Genomic DNA, 20,215 nt, shown 5'->3' on the forward strand with positions numbered 1-20,215 from the left:
GCAGTGTCACGTCCAGAAAGGAAACTAGGCACGCGGGATAGAACCTAACCTACCTATCCACGCAGTAAGCAGGTTAGGGCGAAATTAGAATCAATTCAAGATATTGGTAAGTAGAAAATGTAGATTTTTCATGCTGCTGAAGTAGTACCAGATTCCAGAAGGCTGCCAGCTCAGCCTCTTCACTTTGTGTTTTAGTTACCCAGGCCTAGCCTGTCTACAATAATTTGTAACTCATCACATGTACAGTGTACGTGTGTACGGACGTTATGTTTGCTGCGCTGCGGCGCGGCCTAAGTCCCGGCCTAAGAAAGGTAAAGCATTTTCATGATTGAGACGTGCACGTAAATCGTTGAACCTCCTGCCATGCCTCCCGACGCTTAATAAAACCAACATAGTGGTACTGAAAAGGCTTCAATATTTCGACTTCTAGGGTTTTGGAGGTAGATTAGCCACCTAAAAACCAGTAATACAATGGATTTATCTCCTGATCTCCTGTTGAAATCAACGCGAGAGAAATAAGAGGCGATTTCTTTCCACAAACGACTGGGCAGATTTGGAAACTTGCAAGGTCAAATTTTATGTTTATGTTGGGTTGATGACATCACGGGGAGAAAGGCACAACAGACATGCATGAAGCATGCATAAAGATACTTGTAAGCTGACTTCGTGTGGCCCAGGAATGCATCAAAATGAGTTTTGATGATATGCAGATAATGCAAAGTGTTAATCTCTAAGTTGTATAAACCTAAAATCTTACTCATAATAGTGAGATTTGTTCCGAAATGATGGAGTACGAGACATTGAAGGTGGAGAGTGCGCTCGTGTTCGTGTGCAGTATGGGAACAGACTATTCCTATAAGGCAGTCAGCGTAGGAGTCAGTACCCAGACCGGAATCTTGGAATATTTGGAATCTTGGGCTGAATCATGGGCTACATGTACCTTGTAATGTAGCTTAAGCCTTAGAACTTAGACCAGCACGCAAGCTTGTTTATTGCCAAGCCTATGATGTTCAATGTGTCAAAGGAAAAGAGATAAACACATACAGGATTCTTCTTGTGAAAATGAGTTAATTCAGTTCCTATGAAAGTAACCATTTACTCAACGATGAATGAGGACGACGGCAAGCAGCCCGGCAGTGTTACGGGGCATATTGCTGTGGCAGTCCCAAACACCAGGCAGTGGTCCAGCAGCACGGCATGGTACATACACCATACCGGCAGATGCAATACAACACAAGCAGTCGGCGAGGCTTATGCTTTGCTTTTCTCAGTTCGGAGTGCTTTTGCAGACACTGGATATCGAAGCAGTTCTTAAAAATCCTTGGCACAGTATATTCCATTTGCGACAACCGGGAAGGTTTATAATTTACCCTTTATGCGCTGTCCAGGAATGATCGATTCAACACGGTTTTGCACGGAAACGTAAACACCAAGTCTCAGTGTTCCAGATTCCTGCCCAAAACTACAAACTGCACAAGACCAGGGTATGTTTTATTTTATGACAAAAACACAACAAATCATGCACTTAAACTTGATGGATGGAACAATCAACACAGTATACAAGAACCGCGCAAAAACATTACATTTGGAGCTAGCCTCTACAACGAGACTTGTGCGAAATATACACACTGTTTACACCGTACGTGTATCTCCCCTGTGACGTTTAGGGGTCATCAGCATATCATGAATATATAATGAGCATTTCTAAAATTGGCAAAAAAGAGCCCATGTTTGGAACATTTTTTTAGCCATAAATGGGAAAAGTGTTCCATTTTTTCATGTTAATTTTGAAAGATGGCCTTGTCACCGATTGTTTAAAGGTTATAATTGGGGAAAAAAGGTTTTCTTTTTCCTACCTCTTTCAGTGTCTATCCATGCATGTATCCGGGTACATGTTCACCTAGGTAATTTGAGGCCTGGAAATTTTGCTTAAAAGAGTTGAGGTCATTCGTGTCCTTCATACCTGTATAATTATCACTTATCCTCGCGGTCGGCGCAACCTCACTATGGACTTTTGGAACACGGCAAAGGAGCAAATTTATCCTTCGTGCTATTCAACAATGTACTGAAGTTCCCGGATGTCCGACTGTGAGACTCAGTCTGACGAATCGGTCATGAGCTTGATGTGATGAGAATGAGAGTTGTGCATCTAGTACCATTGTACATTGCGTCCTTACCGGTAAATTTTTCAAACAGCATGCTGCTTGTATTCATTCTTCATTATGCGTCATATAAGTGTATACACACACTCGCATATCAACCCCTCAACATACATACATTTAAGATCAGTGTGTTACATGTACATGTATACACACATGATCACTGCTCTGCCCTACTCATTGCTATCAGCAGAGCTGTAAATGTCTTGTAAAGGGATTTCAAGTAGTCATCCATATTTTTACAGTACAGTCTACGCTCGTTACGAATTCTGCTGGACCCAGTGAAAATAGTTGTATTCAAATACCACTGCATACAGAGCAGTGCACTGGCTTCTGGTCTCAGGTTCACCACCTGCACAGGTCTTACTATGCATGTACAGTATGTGTCTGTGTTACTGGGACAAATCAAGTATGTGTAACTGCAGCAAAAGGAGGGTTAAAATTATTCCAAAAAGTGAAATGTACTTTTAAGACAAATGAAATAAAATCACCAAGACAGTTGATTGTAATGTATAACTAAGGATGAAATCAGTGAAATACCGTCGAGAATGTCATGACTGATGATCAGCTGTCTTTCCCAATCAAATTGTGTCGTGGAGAGATTTATTGTCCCTGCATGTTGTAATATTCAGTATGTTTTCTTTTGAGCATTTGGATTTGTTGGGAACAAAGAACTTTTGTCCCCACAACTCGATCTTACTTGCTTGATAAAAACTCTCCCCTTAACTCTGTGAAGGCCTATCCACACCCACAATTTTCAGCCTGTGAACAGTTTACGTTGTAAATCAAAATTGTATGTTTTTGCTTACTTAAATCTTACAAATTCCTGTGTTTGTCAGGCTGCTCAGATTCATCATGGGTACCAAACGTAAAGGGGAGATGATCCTAGACCAAGATCCAGACTATGAGATGGTATCTGCTATGACTACCAGCAAAAGGCAACGACTCTTTGAGAAAGATGGTATCAAGGTTTTTTTTTTTCATTCTAACGTAACTAAATTGGGCCTAGGGTTAGGACGCATCATGTGGAGGACTAAATATTGCTCAAGTTTGCTGGGAATGTTGAAAAAGCTAGATGAAATTACCCCGCTGACTGCTGGTTAACCTTTTACCCAAACTGCGTGCACCTCCATTGCAGAACTTGTGTCCATTGTCCTTACTTTGCCAAGTCTGGCAAACAGTGGCAAAGATTAGGAATTAGTAACATATCAAGGGGTAATAATTCACAGATGAAATACTCACAGGAAAGCTACAGAATCATACTAGCTGACTTAAATATTGACACCTACCTGTACATGTACCGCTATGTATGTCAGCATTGAAGTATACATTTTACAGAAGATGGGTAGGTATTGTATGTGCATGTGAATTATAGTGAAAAATCCATCCATAAGAGCATGAGTAACATCACATTGTCAATGTGCATTCGAAAAAATGTGCCCATTTGCCATATCACTTTGTTGTTCCATATTGCCAGTTTCATGACTGCAACTGTAATTCTGTCTTTTCTACCAGCCAGGGACATCACAGTTAAGAAGATGGAAGGTATCATCAAGCGTCAGTTTGCTATTGAGATGAAGCATAAAGAGAAGGAAGTCGAACTGATTGACGAGGTACACAATGTATATGCAGTGGTCAGATAAGGCATCAGAAAGACGGACCAAAAGTTCATTCTATTGCCCTTTTCAAATTCTTTGACATTTCCTTGAAATGTACATGTAAATTTTTCATATTAAATGTTCCTGGTTGATAATTGAAATTATATACATGTACTGTAATTTTCAAGATTATCAAGATTTTATCGTACGTCCCGGACACCACAACTTTTTCTGACTGCTTGGGATAAAGGGCAAGAGCTGCTGCACGGCCCACGCAGGACAATCATCCAGCCCCCCAAAAATGATTAAATATGAGGACTTACAATTCACTTTTTTATGGTGACACTCGTTAGCACTTTTCTTACATCCATGTACTGGTGCTTCAACCCGCAGCACTTTCATGGTTGGATTGTCAGCACTGCCCTGCAGTTCATACGCCGGTGTGGCTTATACGCTGACTTTAAATTTTCAGTTGCCGAATTCTGTGTGCTACGGCTTATACACCAGGCAGCTTAAATTCCGAAAATTACGACATACTAGTACACAATGTACCTAGACGTTCACATGATGCCTGGTTAGAAACATCAATACCACCTTACCCCAAACTTATAGTGCCGTCACAAAAAGCAATTTCTTTTGTACTCTGTTTTTCTGTCAATTATGCGTAAATTTCCGTCTCCTCCCCCCTCCAGAGAATTCATCAGGCAAGAGCCATGCTAGATAAGTTGCGAGCGTGTATCGTGGCAAACTACTATGGAAATATTGGACTTGGCCATTCGTCTGCAAAAGGGGAGGTAGGCATCTTGGAGATAATCTTCACTTCATGAAATTTTATAGCGTTGCAGTAGACCTTTTGTGGACAGACCATCTCAGCTGAAAAATTTGTTATTCAATACTGTAGTCTAATAATAAATTGGGATCATGTGACATGGATGAAATTTTACGATAGTCTGATGAGTTATCCACTGACTGTCCATTGTGTTTTGCATTTGCCTTCTTGGAAACAACTCTTTCTTATGCAGAAAACTAGATCCACCAAAGCTAATCTGGCCCACCCGGCCATCCAACGCGCCCTCAAGAACAAACCCAAAATGCCGTCCCCCTCTGAAACCCCAGACCTGGCTTCTGCAGACAACATTGCCTCTACTGGCACCCCGAACCTGTCAGCCATGGCTGACATTCCCAGCACTCCAAGCAGTGGGCACTGGTCCAGCCAGCAGAGCGAGCGGTCGTCGCCAGAGTCAGAGCAGCTGAGCAGGGTGGAGCTTGCCGAAGTGGAGGAGGAGCCTAATGGAGGGGGCGGGGCCAAAGGACCACGCAACTCTGGGCCTGTATGTTAACTCCATTACACATGGCTGTAGCTCTCTGTTTGTTTGACACACTCTTTAAATTTAATGAAGTAAGTCTGTATGAAATGTTCGGCAAGCATGGGTTGAAATATACAGTGTGTTTGTAAAAAACAGGAAACCAGAACTAATTTCTTCATTTCTTGGAGGTGGCTAATATTTGGAAATTGGCAACCACCGTTTATAAACTAATGATGTCCTCTTTCTTATGACACCAAGAAATCCAATTTACTGTCACAGATGACTGAGCATGAAGCAGTTCAATCAACCATATCAGAACTGGTCTTACACCAGATTCACCGCAGCAATTTTCATACCTATAAAAAAGAAGAAAGACCAGCGTGTCCGTAACAAAATTTTACATAGTTGATATCTTGGGGTGGCGACTTGTAAACTTGGTTCTTAAGAAGTCCCCACAAAAAGAAATCTCCAGGAGGTGAGGTCAGGAGACCTTGGTGGCCGCTCAATTTCATGGTTGATCGCAATTGCTCTCGTGTTGAACAACCTTGCGTAGTCTTTCCCTCACGACGATCCGACGATAAGCTGGAGCTCCATCCTTGGTAAAAAGTGCAACAGACCTTGTTTGTTTGGTTCATCCATTCAAAGAGAATAATGGAGTCTTATTCTTTTTTCAGGATACCTTTGGAGTAGGTCCCCCTCTTCTGACACCCAAGCCTCTGGTTCCACAAGTGGACTTTGATGATGGCTCCAGATTCCATGTCAAGAAGAGGATCATTGTTGGAAATGTCTCAAAGTAAGTGAAGTGGTCTCCTTGTCAGTCTGTTGTCACAAACAATTCTTGTGTTCACCTTTTAATGATTGTCTCCTCGTTCAAGATCACACTGCTGTTCTGTATACAAGGGATGAATTAAGTGAGGGATGGGAACTTTGTCCCTTCCTTGAAAGCAGCTGTTATACTCAAAGAAGTGCATTGCTTTACTTGTCAGGTACATCCCTCCAGAAAATCGTGAGGACAGTGACCCATCCACCCATAAATGGATGGTGTATGTGAGGGGGCCACCGGAAGAGCCCAAAATTGATCATTTCGTCAAACGCATCTGGTTCTTCCTCCACCCTAGCTACAGACCCAATGACCTGGTTGAGGTTAGGTAAGTACTTGTACTATTTGTTTGGCTGACTGTGATGTAGTCACAGGTCAAGCCTCATCTTGTACTGGTATTGACTTCCCTTCAGACTAGACTGGGACTGATTTCGTTGTACTACCTATTAAGCACAGAATCTTAGCCAACTGTCACAGAAAATCTGCACTAAGGATTGCTGTTCGTGCATTTGTCAGTTACGCAAGAAATATTGGTTTGTGTGCATGTGCACCTCTTTGAATTAAGATTCTCCCTTCAAAAGGGTGAAGATACAATTTCAATGTTAGTGTTGTAAGCACAGGAGGATAATCACAAGCACACAATCCTATATTTTTCCAGCACTATGTTTCAGTGTTTCAAATCCTTAAAGATGTGCTACGAATAAGAAGTTTCACCTGCCGTCTTTTTTTCAGGGAGCCCCCTTTTCATCTGACCAGGCGAGGGTGGGGGGAGTTTCCCATCCGCGTCCAGCTCCACTTCCTGGACCCCAGGAACAAGAAAGTGGATATTATTCACCCTCTCAAGGTATTGGAAATAGCCAGAGATACCACTGTCTGTCAGAACTAATGCATTGACAATCTGATAATTCCCTGCTTCCAAAAAAGAACTCAACAGACATCTTGATTATGATCTTTGAGCTGTAGAAAAAGCAGTTCTTGTGACGACAGTGTCACATAAAAGTGAGACTTTCTCTTGACTTTTAAACCATATTGGTATTACACACAAGAATTATGTAGTTCCTGGTCAATCCCGAGTGACTTTCTGACATATTTATGCAGAAAACAATGTCTTGGGAGCTTTCTTTGTTTGCTTTTTTACTGTATACAATTCAGTGCATTGAAGCTAAAACAGGCTATAATTTCACCCTGAGGGGCAGCCGTATTTCCTTTTTTGTTAGTAAATTTCTATTACTATTCCGGTAATAGAAGGGAGCTGTAGCTTTTTTGACATTTTTCGTATGTTTCTTCTGCAAACTTTTTGTCTCTTGTTTGATTCACAGCTGGACAGAACTTACACTGGACTGCAGACACTTGGAGCTGAGACGGTACGTATTGGCCAAATTTGCTGCGTTGGTTTGGTATCTGAAGTTTGGAAACCATACTTTTTTCGTGTGTTTTTGTTTAGTTTGCAAATGCTTAAAAGGGATGAATAAGTAAGCTCACTTTCTTCTTTGTATGTTTAGATTGTTGATGTTGAACTGGATCGTTACCTGTTTGATGACCACGGTCAGCCCTTATCCAGACCAATGACCCCAACCATCACAAAGGTCAACTACCAAGAGGGCATCAAGCCAGGCAGCAGTCCAGGGACATCATGGGATGAGGCAAGATGGAAGATGGCTTCTCCAAGAATCAAAGAATCTACCAGTCAAATACCAGGGGAACAAGGAATGGGTCCTGTGACTGCCACAAAAAGATCAGAGCCCCTTGAGGCAAGTCCAGCTCGAGTCAATGGTCAAAAGAGTGAGGTCATTCAGAAGGTGGAACCACAAGTGGATCAACTCTCCGGTGAGGTCACAGTGTCTGCTGACCAGGGTCAGTCATTCAGCGGCATCATCGGTCCGTCAGGTATCCAGCCTTCTTCCCAAGCCCCTACCATGGGCACTGCCTCCACAGGCCAGATCGCCATTCAGCAACGCCAGGGCGGACAGTTCGTGCGTGTCATGCCACCCCTCGGTCCCATAACAAAGAGCGCCGTAATAGCCCCAACCTCTCTGGGTGTCTTACCCCAGAAGGCACCAGTACCCATGCCATCCCCAGCCAAAGTTGTATCCCCAACAGATGACAGGAGTGGTTCAATTGTCGGTTCTCCCTCTTCCAGCCTCCCATCATCAGCCAACGTCTCTCCAACCCATTCAGGTGTTATAAATGTTGCCGATGCTGCTTTTACAGGGAAAGGTACCTTGGATGTCCGTATACAAGAAGGAAAGGTCATCCAAGAGGTCACCTCTCACACACAAGACATTATTGAGGGCAAGACAGAGGCAACAACAAATGTATCAGTGATTGCCCCAGCAATCATATCCCAAGCACAACAAGCAGGTGCTAGAGGCCCTACAGTTCTTCAGACCACAGCACCCACTAGACTTCAGAATGTGCAGGGCATCTTAGCAAGCACCGAGTCCCAGAAACCTTCTGAGCCGGTAGACGGCAGTGCACTTGGTACAAGCTCTCAGGCAGGAGGGATTGTGGTCCAGCCGACAAGTTCACAGCTGAACAAGCCAGTGATGAGTACCTCTCTGTCAACCACCAGTGCTGGCATCCCTGTGGTCAAGAGGATCCCCTCCTCTGGAAGTATCACAGTCATCCCGACCAAGACATCGGCAGAATCCCCTAAACATTCACCCCCAGCCACTGCCTCAGGGATACCAACTCCACCGCCGGGGACTCAGTACTACATCACAGCCAACTCCACAGACCCCAATCTGCAAGGGAAGGTCATTCTCATCCCACAGCAGGTGTTCCAGCAAGCCTCTAGTCAGCAGGCACTGACCAGCGGGAAACTAGGTGCAGGGAAGGCATCCAGCCCCGCAGGGAAAGTAGGTGCTTCCAAGGTAGCCACTGCTTCATCCAAATCGCCATTCTTATCCCCGAGCAATGTTCTGATTCTACCTGCAGGGTCCATTGTGCCTCCTCTGCCCCCCGGTAGTATTGTACAGATTCAGCAGGTACCATCCCCAGTTCGGTCAACGTCGGCTTCAGGTCAGCCAAAGTCCCAGACAACATTGGCCATGACGAGAGCAGTTACTGCTCCTGGAAAGGGCACTGGCCCCAAAATAACAGGCATCCCATCTGGAGGAGTTATACAAATCCAAAGGACCACTGGGACTACAGTGGCCAAGGTTTCGGGGATTCAGAGTCCCCCTCAGACAGCTGGAATATCTATTCTTCCAGAACAGAAGGGCCAGCTGGCAAAAACTCCATCTGGTGGTGTTGTTTTTGTGCAACGCACACCTGCAGGTGGTAAGATCAGTTCAGGACAGACCCTTACAAGACTTCCCATTGTTCAGGGAGGTTTAGCTCTAAAGCAGAACATAACTCTGGCAGCACAGCTCCCACCTGGGGCAGTCCCTATTCCACAGCAGGGACAGTTGTCTCTGAAACCTGGCAGCTCTGTCAACATCATTCAGAGTCCAGCACCAAAATCTCTTCACCAGGGGCAAACACTGGTCTTACACGCTCAGCCCTCTGTTCCCAAGGTCACAGGAAAACCCCTGCAGACAGTGACAGCTATTCGACAGCCACTAGTTGCAGGGGGTCAGACCTCAAAATTTATCATTCAGGGTCAGGGTTCAAAGATTGTCGCTCCAGGTCAACTCCAGGTCAGACTGTCTGCACCTGCAACAAGTGTAATTCCAGCACGCACAATAGCTGCAAGCTCTGCTAGTTCAATAGCTGCAGGGCCCAAAGCTGTTGTGACAGCACAAGTTTCAGGGGATGGCAAGGGACAGGATGCAGAAGTCCCAGCAGTACAACATACATCGGCAGCTGCGACATCTGATGCTGGGGTAACAAAGACAGAAGGATCACGAGCTGTCACTGGTCACGGAGCTGAAGGAGAAAATGACTCAAGCAGCAGCTCAGGAGCTAAAGAGCAGAATGAAACTCAAAGTGTATCAACTGAGACTAGCCAGAAGGAAATTGCACTTGTTAAAGACAAGACCAAGGAAGCTTTACCCCAGCATGCAATTACCTCTGAAATTGTCGAGGCCGCAAGAGCAAGTATATCTGCAGGTGTAGGTGAAGCCCATGTGGCCCACTCTGCAAAATGTGTACCAACAAAGGCAGCTCAACCTGCTCTGGCCCAGTCTCTCTCAAGAATTATCATCAAGCAGGAGCCAGTCACCAGCCCTCAGAAGGACTACCCACCAACATCTACCATGCAGCACATTGTGAATCCCACTTCTGCCAACGCTACCGCAACCACAGGTGACTTTCAAGTGAAAATGGAAGTCGAGGAGAAAGAGGATGAGTCAGAGGTGTCGGTCATGATCAATGAGCTGACAATGAGCTGTGCAGAGGGCCCAGTGGGTGTCTACGGCCTGCGGACAATGGAGGAGTTGATTACAGCTGCAGTGAAAAAAACGCCTTTGATCAACAAAGATAGGAGTAAGGAATATATCTGTAATGTACATGTAAACTCTATTTGTCTTCCAGTCACTGTTTATTTTTTGTCTCAATTTGCTTCAATTTCAACAAAACTTGATGAATTCTTTATGTGTAATATTGTTTAATGATCCGCAGTTCCAAGCGAGCACCCATTTGCAGCAAAATTTGTGGAGCAGTACCATTCGTGGTCTGGGGCCAAACGGCGGGCCGCAGAATGGCACCGTGCCGTCATGGTCAGGCGGATTGCAAGCGAAGCACGGGAGAAATCTGAGAGGCTGCGATTTGAGAGAATGTGGACAACAAAGGAAGTGATGGTGTGGTGCAGACAGCGGGGATATACTCCACCAGAGCCTGGTAAGGGGAGAGATAGGGTATAAGATTTATGGCTCCAAGATGGAAAGAGTCTAAATTGTGAATAGGTTTCAGAGTGGTCTCAGTAGTTCATTCACAGACTGCTAAAGGGCTAGTTTCTCCAGAAGCTTTATGACCCAAGGAAAAAGTTTCGTGGGAGTTACATTCAGTCTGAATGGAGGTCATATTAGGCTTCCAAAATGGATTAAAGTCAGTGTCGGAGTAGAGTCAATCCCAAGTCCTTTCGCAAGTCTGTTCACAAGACCAGTCTGAAGTAACAGGGATAATAGTGACAAAAGGATGTTTTTGTCACAGTTCGTTTGAATAGCCTGTGAATTGGTTAAGACAGAATGACTTGTGATGGACTTGTGATGGGCAGGGACTTGAAGGGATTTCTGATCGAGTTGAACACAACACTGGTTTTTCCTTTTTTTTTCAATTTACAAGTTAACCAATCTATCCATCCTGTTTACTTCATAGGTGCCCACAACGTTGAAGACTCCTGGTGCAACATATGTGGGGACTTGAGCAAGAAGGGGAAGACAGTTCAAGTGGTGGTTGATGGGCATGACTGCAGGAATGATTGGCTATCATCTGCCGGTAAGAAAAAAAGAGATTGCCTCGGAGAAGGAATTGGTGCACATTCGGTCAATTTTTTATTTAGTTTCTGCTGAATTTGTGCCAAGGAAATGTTGAAACAACTTCACAAAAATTACCATTTACATTATCACCACATGTCAGTTTGATATTTTTCCAGCCATAAACTGTAGCAGCAGTGAATTACTCGGACACGATTTTTGCTCCATTTTTATACAGTCAAACCTCATTAACAAGAGGTCTTGCAGATTACATTGTTATAACAGGTACCTTGTATCAGGGAATTAGCTAGAGTCCTATTCAGGCCGTGATAGCATGGCCAGTTTTGAAAAAATACAGGCAGAATTTTCAAGCATGGCTTGTATTTTCAAATCAAAGCCATGCTAAAAAGTACCAAAATGTGCTTTAGTTAAATGATATTCCATATGCATAATTTGATTTAAATGTATTATTCTCTGAAAAGAAAAAGTTGATCCATGGTTGGTCAAACTTCATTGTTTTTGAGTTCTCTTTTAAGGACGTGCAGACATCCAAGCGGTAGCGTGCTTGCACGTGCAAGTGCTTCAATTATACATGTATCGTATCTGCACATGCACAACCAAAAGGGAAACCAGTCCGTGTTTGTCTCTCACATCACTGATAATACTGGTTCCTATTGCCAAAAATGGTGCAAAGGACATGGGTGCGCTGGGAACCAGTGATTCTTCCGATGACGGAACTTTTTGACAATATGCAGTTGCTGTTAAGTTTGAGATGATAAAACTTTGGGAGAGATTTCTCATTTTCTTCCCTGTATGTGTTCTTCCACTTTTGTACCTTTGTTCCTATGTCACTACTCATATTTTTTTTCACGATCACGTGAAGTGCTTTTTCCGCCCGACCATTGCCGGGCTAATGCTGCATGCTCGTGGTCCACGTAGGCACCTTGAGCGATAAAGCCAACAATCATGTATCACTGCACTAATGTATTAAGCATGCCATGCAATAAAAAATATGAATGCTGTTATCAAAATAAAATGTTCAAAATGGTGGGAGACCAGAGCGAGGCACTAGCGATGTTGTAAATGTCCATGTTGTAACATGGTGCGGCATACATATATACCGGGTACATACACAGGTGTACACTTTTTAACCTACCCTATTTGCTGGTCCACACAACTCGAGCTCATGTTTTAAGAATTTTCACAGCAACAAACTGCATTCCTGAACAGCTTCGGCCACCGATCATGGAGCATGGAGACAACCTGATATGGAAGCATGCAAATCGAACGCAGTGTCATTTATCTTCAGAACTCAACTATAACAAGCTAAAAAAGGGCCAAGATGCAAATTCTGAATGTAGATTGTGTCATTCGGAGAAAACAGAGCCTAACGAGGGAAACCCTTGCCCTGTGTTCGTTGTGGCTACAAACAATGGCTACATGCATTGTTTGGCATGCACAAGGTTCAACTGTACTTATCTTCAGTATATGAAAATTATTTGACATCCCATTTAAGTTAGATGCACTTGAAAGTGACGTTTTTAGAACATTAAAAACCGCCCATCCTTTCCTGGACAACTGAAGGCACTGTTACTGTGATGTCATCACGAGAGAAGACATGATTCAGTGCCTAGGTTTTCTCTGTTCAGATTGTGAACCCAGAATTTACTCACTGAAAACATATCTGAGAAAGGGTTGCATGTTTGCTCATTGTTTTATACTTACACAACAATGAATCAACAAGGAAAAGTTCCTTTTTTTTTTTTTTGCGTTGGGGAGATGTTAATTTATATAACGGGTTTTGCCCTTACCCAACGTATATATTAATAAACACTGTATAATCAGTGCTTGACTTTTTTCGCAAGCTCTCGGACAAGCACTGAGCGGACAAGCACCGTTATATAAAGGAAAAGCTCCTTTTTTTTCTATGTTTAAACCAATGCAATATATTCAGGTTCTCATAGGATGCCATCACAGTTTTTGCTCATGAACATGGAAATGCTCAATGAAAACAAACAAAAAAGCAGCAAACTACCCTTTAAAATAGACACAAAATGAAAATGAGGATAACTGGGACACACAGGTGGATTTTGGAGGGTTGGAAACAAAATCTTTTTAATTGCATTTCAGCTACACTTTAAAGAGCATAAATTTATGGACCATATGTATGTCAGCAGCATTGCAACTTGTGTGGAAGATTTTGCCAAACGTTTAATGAATAAAAACTTTTAATAAATAAACAGAGGTATCTCTTCCTTGCAGATAACTGCCATTCTGAAGAAATTGAGCCTGGATGTGGCTTTTTAACCATTTTTTTTCAGGGCTTTTAAAACCAGTATCCTACACAAGTCCAGACGAGATGACCAACAGCCTAGGGATACAACAGGCAGCTGTGGACCAGAGTTTCTCAGACAGCGAAACAGAGGTGGATATCATCAGGATGTGGAACCCTGGACATCGCAAGCAGATCAAGAAAGAAATAGCTGACGGCGCTGATAGGATACGGTGTTATCTGCCGCTCAGTGATGGAGCCAAGATGACTCAAGGAATTGCCCAAGAGGTACATGTATTAAACCCTTCACGGCGGGATTATTTTGCCCCGCAACTGCTGGGCTGTGGTATGCCCTGAATGGAGGGCTTTGTCCAGCAGCAGGCCCCATTGAACCAGCAGCTGCATGGTGAATAGACTGTATGTGTGGTATGCACTAATCCTCACCAACGGTGCGGTAGTAGCAGTCCTCCGTAGCAAAGGGGTTAAGGAGGTTTTTTTTTTACATCGAGTGTTTTTTATTTGTTTGTGTATGTATGTTTGTGACCAGCTTTGAAAAAATGGGTATTATGGGACTTATTTTTCAAAATATACACATTTGAATTGGTTACACTATAAGCTTTAATTTGGTGTAGGTTTGAACCCTGTGGCATTTTGCAATCCGGAAATATATTGATTTTTGCATAATCATATACACATTGAGAGAATTGCTTTCAGAGATAAAGCCCTTTAAACATAGGTAGTGGAAAAAGAAATCAGCCAAGAAGAAAGCCTCTTGATACCCATAGCATTAGTTTGGTTAGTAAAAAATCAGCCTGTCCACATAAAAAAAGCCCTTAGTGTGAAAAAGCACAGTGTCCCTTAAAACCCTTTTTCGCACAGCGGGTCACATTTATCATGTATATTTTCTAACATTCTTTGGGAAAATTAGCAAACTTACTGCAAACATGGACAGTTTGTATGGCATTACATTATTTATGTTAGTTACACAAAATGGATTGGTGGTCAGCTTTGAGTATTGCTGTAATTTGACTAATGCATGCATATAGGTCCTTTGCAGATGCTTTCTTTTCTCCCACAATCCTTTGCAGTCTGCCATTTTTGTCTGGTCATGACTGAATTGGGATATTTTGTGGCAATGCATTATTATGTCTGTCATGATCAGTGAAATTCAAATTGTTTTTTGCACTTTTCTGGGTTATGTGAGAAAGAAAGAAAAAAAGAAATTCTGGAAGTTTATTCCACATTATTCAGAATGTTCCTGCTGACTGAATCCCCTGAACATTCCACATTGCTTTCTGCCAAACATTCTGTCGTTTTCTTAGAAATCACAAGTTTCATTGGCAGACACAATAATGTGAAAACATATATCTTTGCTTCCTGTGTCTTAATTCCTTAGATTGGAATCTCCTTTAAGCCAACTCAACTTGCTCCAGACACCTTCTCACCTGTTGTGGAGGAGGTCGTGTTCTGTGTAAGTTGAGTCTTCCCTCAGATTACTTGTAAATTTTTGTTAGAAGGAATAATTTTCAGTGAAACCACATTTTTCCCATGCAGCTTACATTCACCTAGACCAGTCCAGTCGATGGAGTCTTATGACATCAAAGAAGACCTTTTTTATGATACAGTCTGATGATAGATTTTACTTGTTTAATGCATGTATTTGCCTTTTTTTTTTCACTCCTTATCTTGTCTGTGTTCCAGGCTGTTTCACAGTTCTTGGGCACTCTTGTCCGAGAATCCTTAGCCAAGGCCTATAACAAACGTACAGATAACAGGTATGTCCAAAGAGCAAACTCCACTTAGATTTGTAATTCACAATGTTGTGTCTGGAGTGGCTTTTGATGTCTTCGAACCTAACATAGGCTGTGTCAGAAACGGACTTCCAGAGCTACGGCTGGGTCTATTGTCTACGCGTCTCCACACATTTCCAATGGAGCGAAGACCTAGACTGAGCTCTAGACAAGAGATTCGGATGCAGCTATAGAGTGTATAATTACCTCCTTGTTCATATGGCTTCATGCTCTTACTTTGCCATCCAACAAGGATCGCACAGTAAACCTCACTTCACATTCAAATCATACTTCAACAACCATTTACTGTTTCTTGTGGGATGGGAGAAGTCATTTGATTCCCAGCTGAATATCAGATTATATATTCAGAGAACAAGTGCATGACAGCGTAATCACAGTGTGCCCAAAAAATGCTCGTAGTGTATCACGCTCAGTGTCCCATCCTGAGTTTAAAGGCTTCAAGGGCATTATAACAACTGATATTTTGCTATGCAGTGACAATTATATAAAGGTGTTTATTTCGGATGCACTGTGAGACATTGGGGGCAGGGCAAATTTTCCCTTGAGATGTATTGTTGGCCAGAAATATTCAGCAATTTTTTCTTGTCCATTTGTCAACTCTGTGCACCTTTTGCATCCAGACTTCCGAAGGAGATCCTTCCCACTCACGTCCTCCAGGCTATTGACAGCATTGAATCGTTTGACTTCCTTAGCAACAAGCACCTGGGGGTCCTTGCCATGGCAACCGAGGACAACCAAGAAAGCCCATCTTAGACCACAGATGGCAACACAGTAAAACTTATCTCCCAAGGTGATCATCAGTTGAGGCGAAGGCAAGGAAAAAACAGCATAGTCCATGAAGCAGAAAGTTCGGCCAATATTTGTTGTACAACACCCCAACCAAAGATTATGCATTCATGAGAGACCTGATTGTTCAACTGCCAAACACACTGTAACCCTAACTGCTATAATGTCCTTATTGGAATTTATTGCTTAAAAAAAAGAAATTGGTTGAGAAGATTGAATGAAATTTGAATATACATATATTGGGGAAAAAATATTTTGAAAATAAAATCGTCTGGAATGCAGTCTGTTTCACCAATAAAGTTCTTTTCTTTTCTTCAGAAGGCCCTAAGCCTATTTTTGACAAATATCATGACTGCAATGAGGACCTTGTAGCATTGAGTCGACGGTTTGACAAGTGGCTTGCCTGACCATTGTGGCAAGATCCATTGGGTCAATTCCCCGCAAGGTCAAACAGCCTGGGAGTCTGTGGTTGCCGGTCACCACAAGATCCAACAGTGGCCTTGGTCAGTGGGACTAGCTCCCGTCCTCTCAACATGGCCAGTTTGTGCGGCTGCTGTCGATAGCCAAATGCATCAATGTGCATCAGACCTTTTCACCTGAGCACTGTGCTGTCTTAGGCAGGGTTAGGGTTAAAGATGACTGGACTTATGTATCATGTGTATTAATTTGAGATAAGTTGAAGAGCACTTCCTCTTCAGCAAACTTCCCTGACAAAAGAACACATCCAAGTACATTGTATGGAGCATTTTGTGGCACTCATTAAACATGGTGAGTGTGTTGCAATGACCTAGGATGTCCGGTGACTGTGGATATAGGACATTGGTTGTGATGGATGTGTGAGGAATACTTTTTGAAAGTGGAGTAATGGTTGTGGGCTAGTGTTAGAGAAGCCATCACACCAGCAACACCTGTATAAAATGGTGTGCAGGTACTTGTATTGTCAGCCAAACTGCAGTATCTGGCCACGTATGTAAGGACCTTCATTGAGGCATGATGTTTAACCCTGAAGAAACATTGCCGATATCGTATTTATATTGGTAATTTTTTTCTCAACCTACTTTTCGGGGAAAAAAATATCAATGATCCTTTTTGTTTTCCCTGAAAACTGCACTGATTTCCATGAACTGAGCAAAACCAACCTGCAACAATTATGCAAATTGTGAAAAGTGTGGTGCTCTAATTACACAAAGATTCAAAAAACATTAACCCTAACACTCCCAAATCCTCCAATTTTAGTACGATTTTACATACACCCTTGGGGGTTAGGGTTAATGCCAAGCAGTTAACTGAGCCCGACAAGGATCATATGCAAAGTAAAATAAAATGTCACTGGTACCATTATCTTTGTCCATAGTCCAGCTTTTGACAGAAACAACATGGGAGCCGGTGATTTTCCTGAGTGGTGTAACATGCCCAGACTCCAGCTTTGCTGTGTACATGGACATGTCTACATATGCTTTCATTCATGCGTACCTACCTTGCTATCTACAGAGTGTGTACAGTAATGTGCGCACAATATTGCTGGTTTTGCATCTTTTCCAAGCCATATTGTAAATGCATTTAGGTATTTTCACAGTCTCGGGAATTTTTTAATGTGGCACAGTGTTTTTTATTTTATTGCCATATTAGTGATGTTGGGAAAATTATCAACCATGAAAAAAAAAATCAGTATCGCCACATCGTTACTCGTACTCAACATGTATGATTGTAGGCGTCTGCGGCTTAAAGCTCTGGAGAAAAAAATGATGTCCGACAAGTTATGTATGTAGGATTTTGACACATTTTGCTAGGAAAGAGAAATGTTTCCCATGTGCTTGCATTCAAAACAGACAAAAAGCGTTGTCAAGGTTAGTCTTGGTTCCAAGACTTCTTTAGCAGTGCATCATGCTTGGCAGTCTTGACTTGGATGTACAGGGTACCTTGTTCAGTGACTTCGTGTGCTGAAACATCAAACCACTAAGGTCTTCCAACCAAGATTAAGTGAACGTTTCCGGGCATAAGGTAACACCTTGGGTGCAAGTAGCGTGTACTGTGTTGTTACAGCTACTACATTTTAGCATTTAAATACTTAAGGGGGGTTATCTCTTTATATCGACACTGAATTTAAATATTGCAAGACATATTTAATTACTGTGTGGTAAAGGCAGATTTATGTCAATTTTGTCAATTTATGGTTACTGAAGTATTGGCATGCCAAAATGCATATAAATTTAAAGTGCTCAGACTGACGCTTTCTTTATTAATCTAATGGTAATTGGAGGTTGAAGATGATGGAAAAAAGGGGGATATGGGACTTGTTTGTTCCTCTGAAATCCCGAAGTATTGTTGGCACAATGCAACTCAGGGGTGTTTTTAGAGAAATCTTACCTAGGCTTAACTTGAAACTATGATTTGCTAGGTTGGATTGTAATTGGTGAAGCGACTTCCTCAATGGATTTAAATGGGTTTAACAGATTTCAATAATCATTTGGCAGTGTTTGATGAAATGAATACATGTACATGTATTTGGCAATTTTGTTTTTCTGAATTGCTGCTTTGAATTTAACAGCAGTTTCAAATGTACAGAGTTACTCTACATCTCAATTGTATCATTGTTAATGCAGTACAATAAATTGCATACATCATTATCAATGGAACCTCTCTTTGTAAACAATTGCCAGTTTAGGACCAGCCAATCAAACTTGGTCAAATGATGAACTCTAGACTGTTATCCCAACCCAAACCACTTCTGATCTTCCCAATTTCACTGGGGCTAATTTCATGAAACGCTAAGGCACTTTGCAACAACTCCTATGACAAGCACATCAAATTTGGAGTCATACTCAATGCATGTAACTTAACATGTCATAAATCTTTGAGATCAAAGTTTATGCTAAAATGAAATTAATGTAAAACTTTCAGACAAATAGAGGGGTACATTATGTTAGTGCCCTTAAAGCTTCCTGTACTGCTGTCATAAAGCACATTAACTTACTGGAGTCCTAACTCTTCTGGGTGCAGGCATTTTGAATTCATGCATGTGTTTGTAGAACACAATGAAGTAAGATGGCATGAATGCTTTTTGCTGAATAATGTAAAATAATGCATTTTTACATTAGGATGACACATTATACGGCCTCAGAAACTTCATCTGCAGCGCGTATTCACAGGCATGTACATTGTTTAAAACAAATCCCTCACTGATTGCGCATTTAGTCCTTTGGTGTTCCCGCTTCGTTTTCACATTTTAAAACCCAAATGTAGATATGCAAGTAGCCATACAAAAGCTGTTCCAAATTTCAAGTTTTCCATGGTTGGGTACAAACATGAATGCACCCAGCAAGTGTCTGTCGCTTTGTACCGCGAGTTTGTGCGCTAGTAATTTATATATCGCTCTATGACTGCTGATTACTTTTGCTCAAATATTTACTGATGCATTCTGTCTCCTTACTGTTCATGTTTGATATCCTTGACCTCAAGGTATCACAGCCGATGCAGGTACCCTCCAAATATTCAGGGGCTTTTTCCTTGTCAGCCAATGTCTTTACTGAGCATGCCAAATACTTTCCTGACATTGACATATGGATTGCCCCTGGTGTACATGCGGGCTCTCTCCTGCACCTGCTCCATCTTCAGGTCAGTCTCCAGGAGCCTGGTGAAGGAGGGATTGTCCAAGGGCGAGTCCAGATACAGGGTCTGCTGAGGCACGCTGCTCAGCAAGGAGAGGAGAAGGACCTGAGCCAGGGCAGTGTTTTCTGCCAGCAACGGGCCGATGCGGTGACTGGAAGCCCTCTGAAGAGGACGAATGACACCATAGCCAACTACACGATTGTCTGGAATGGTGTGTAGGGAAAAACAAAAGATAAAGGAAATACGTACAAAAAGTGTTGAGAGTAAAGCAAGTCTAAATAAAAGTATGTCCAACAGGCAGTGATATAAGCATGATCATGCACTTCAAAATCAGATCCCATGCCCTCTAAGGAGCGTTGCCCGAGGAGTAAAAAAAGTTGTCAGATGCAGAAGGGGCAGTGGTCTCCCAACTGGAGGCATGCCTCTCCACTCCTCACCCCCCCCAATTTGAGCAGATCCTCCAATGTGGCAGGGCTTAATGAATTCATCTGTTCAC

General features: G+C 42.5%; 2 protein-coding genes across 6 annotated transcripts in view; one reads left to right on the forward strand and one right to left on the reverse strand.

Annotated features, from left to right (window-relative positions):
- Nucleotides 1-18,746, forward strand: yeats2 (YEATS domain containing 2). Of its 3 annotated transcripts, none has more exons than XM_022256139.2 (16): nucleotides 1-106; nucleotides 2,999-3,120; nucleotides 3,675-3,772; nucleotides 4,450-4,551; nucleotides 4,780-5,088; nucleotides 5,739-5,857; nucleotides 6,051-6,212; nucleotides 6,617-6,728; nucleotides 7,204-7,248; nucleotides 7,387-10,312; nucleotides 10,448-10,666; nucleotides 11,144-11,263; nucleotides 13,563-13,801; nucleotides 14,910-14,984; nucleotides 15,215-15,288; nucleotides 15,945-18,746. In XM_022256139.2, exons 2-16 carry the CDS (start codon nucleotides 3,015-3,017, stop codon nucleotides 16,075-16,077), a joined length of 4,839 nt encoding a protein of 1,612 aa, XP_022111831.2. In that variant the 5' UTR covers nucleotides 1-106; nucleotides 2,999-3,014; the 3' UTR covers nucleotides 16,078-18,746. The 3 variants fall into 3 exon arrangements, with proteins under 3 accessions (XP_022111831.2, XP_086990651.1, XP_086990652.1); XM_087134525.1 differs by lacking the exon at nucleotides 1-106 and adding an exon at nucleotides 1,394-1,484; XM_087134526.1 differs by lacking the exon at nucleotides 1-106 and having other exon boundaries at nucleotides 3,017-3,120; nucleotides 3,679-3,772.
- Nucleotides 18,623-20,215, reverse strand: part of LOC110991044 (uncharacterized) — an 11,499-nt gene continuing 9,906 nt past the window's right edge. For all 3 annotated transcript variants that reach the window (XM_022256141.2, XM_022256140.2, XM_022256142.2), the window contains one exon: nucleotides 18,623-19,922. In XM_022256141.2, the coding sequence (XP_022111833.2) occupies nucleotides 19,621-19,922 (302 nt within the window). In that variant the 3' untranslated portion in view covers nucleotides 18,623-19,620. The remainder of the gene's footprint in view (nucleotides 19,923-20,215) is intronic.

Source organism: Acanthaster planci, linkage group LG03, assembly GCF_054643075.1.
Source record: "Acanthaster planci isolate LZ-2023a linkage group LG03, COTS_SCS, whole genome shotgun sequence".
NCBI lineage: Eukaryota > Metazoa > Echinodermata > Asteroidea > Valvatida > Acanthasteridae > Acanthaster > Acanthaster planci.

Excerpts from the sequence above, each read along its gene's own strand:
- yeats2 (XM_022256139.2), top strand. The coding sequence starts at position 3,015 with ATGGGTACCAAACGTAAAGGGGAGATGATCCTAGACCAAGATCCAGAC. Across the intron at positions 5,858-6,050 it reads ATTGTTGGAAATGTCTCAAA|GTACATCCCTCCAGAAAATC; the intron begins GTAAGTGAAGTG and ends TTTACTTGTCAG. Across the intron at positions 10,313-10,447 it reads TTTGATCAACAAAGATAGGA|TTCCAAGCGAGCACCCATTT; the intron begins GTAAGGAATATA and ends AATGATCCGCAG.